Here is an 898-nt window from a genome sequence, read left to right on the forward strand (position 1 = left end):
CCCCCCCCGGACACCGCGCTCCCAGTTCACGTTTCTCCTCCGATAACGTAAGGTCGCTCATCATCCTGGGCCCGCGAGCGGGGCAAGGGGGGGGGAGCACCTCGTGGAGGGGATACAGGGAGCGGGAGCACCTCAGGGAAGGGATGGGGAGGGGGTACGGGGAGGGGAAGCACAGCAGCGATTCGGAGGCACGGGGCCGTGGGGCCGTGGGGTCGCGGGGACCTCAGTACACCGTGGGACGGGCTCCGCCCTCCCCCTTGTCCCCCGCCGCGCCCTCCGCGGGTCCCGACCACCCAGGCCCGCAGCCCGCAGGCCGGCGCCCCGCGCTACCTGAACGCGCAGTCGGGGTCGCGGGCGTCTCTGCCCGCCGCACCCAGCCCGCTCCTCTTGCTGAAGAGCTTCTGGAACAGCGTCGGGGCCATGCCGCCGTCCCCCGGGTCGCTCGACTGGGCGCTCGCTGCGGCCCCGCTCCTACGGCCCCGCCACCCCCATGGGCTCCTCAGTCATATGACAGAAATTAGTCACTTCAAACGGCCACGGCGCGCGGGGCGGAGCGCGAGGCCCGGCCGGCGGGGATTGGCTGGCGGCAAGCCGCGTCATGTGGCGGCGCGGGGGGCGGGGCTAGCTGCCATTGGCTGGCCAGCGGATCCGTCACGCGGCAGCTCCCGGGGCGGGGTGTCGGCGCGGGGTTACAGAGGGGCGAGGCGGGGCGGATGGCAGGGCCGCTAGGTTGGTCTCCCGCAGTCTGTCTCCGGAAGAGCTCTCGAGGGGAGGCTCTGCAGTTAGACTGTTTCCTTGGTAACCAACAAAATAGCCAGCGAAGCCGAGGGAGGCTGCAGCCCCAAAGCAGGCACCCATCTAAAAATATCTACCCCTTCGAGCTAATGCCTAGAACGTG

The 898-nt window shown here is 70.3% G+C and overlaps 1 protein-coding gene across 2 annotated transcripts in view; it reads right to left on the minus strand.

The window, feature by feature from the left end:
- Positions 1-513, minus strand: part of Fnip1 (folliculin interacting protein 1) — a 112963-nt gene extending 112450 nt beyond the window's left edge. For both annotated transcript variants that reach the window (XM_008849305.3, XM_008849304.3), the window contains exon 1: positions 331-513. In XM_008849305.3, the coding sequence (XP_008847527.1) occupies positions 331-422 (92 nt within the window). In that variant the 5' untranslated portion in view covers positions 423-513. The remainder of the gene's footprint in view (positions 1-330) is intronic.
- Positions 514-898: the final 385 nt, after the last annotated feature.

Source organism: Nannospalax galili, unplaced genomic scaffold (assembly GCF_000622305.1).
Source record: "Nannospalax galili isolate Female #2095 unplaced genomic scaffold, S.galili_v1.0 scaffold424, whole genome shotgun sequence".
NCBI classification, from domain to species: domain Eukaryota; kingdom Metazoa; phylum Chordata; class Mammalia; order Rodentia; family Spalacidae; genus Nannospalax; species Nannospalax galili.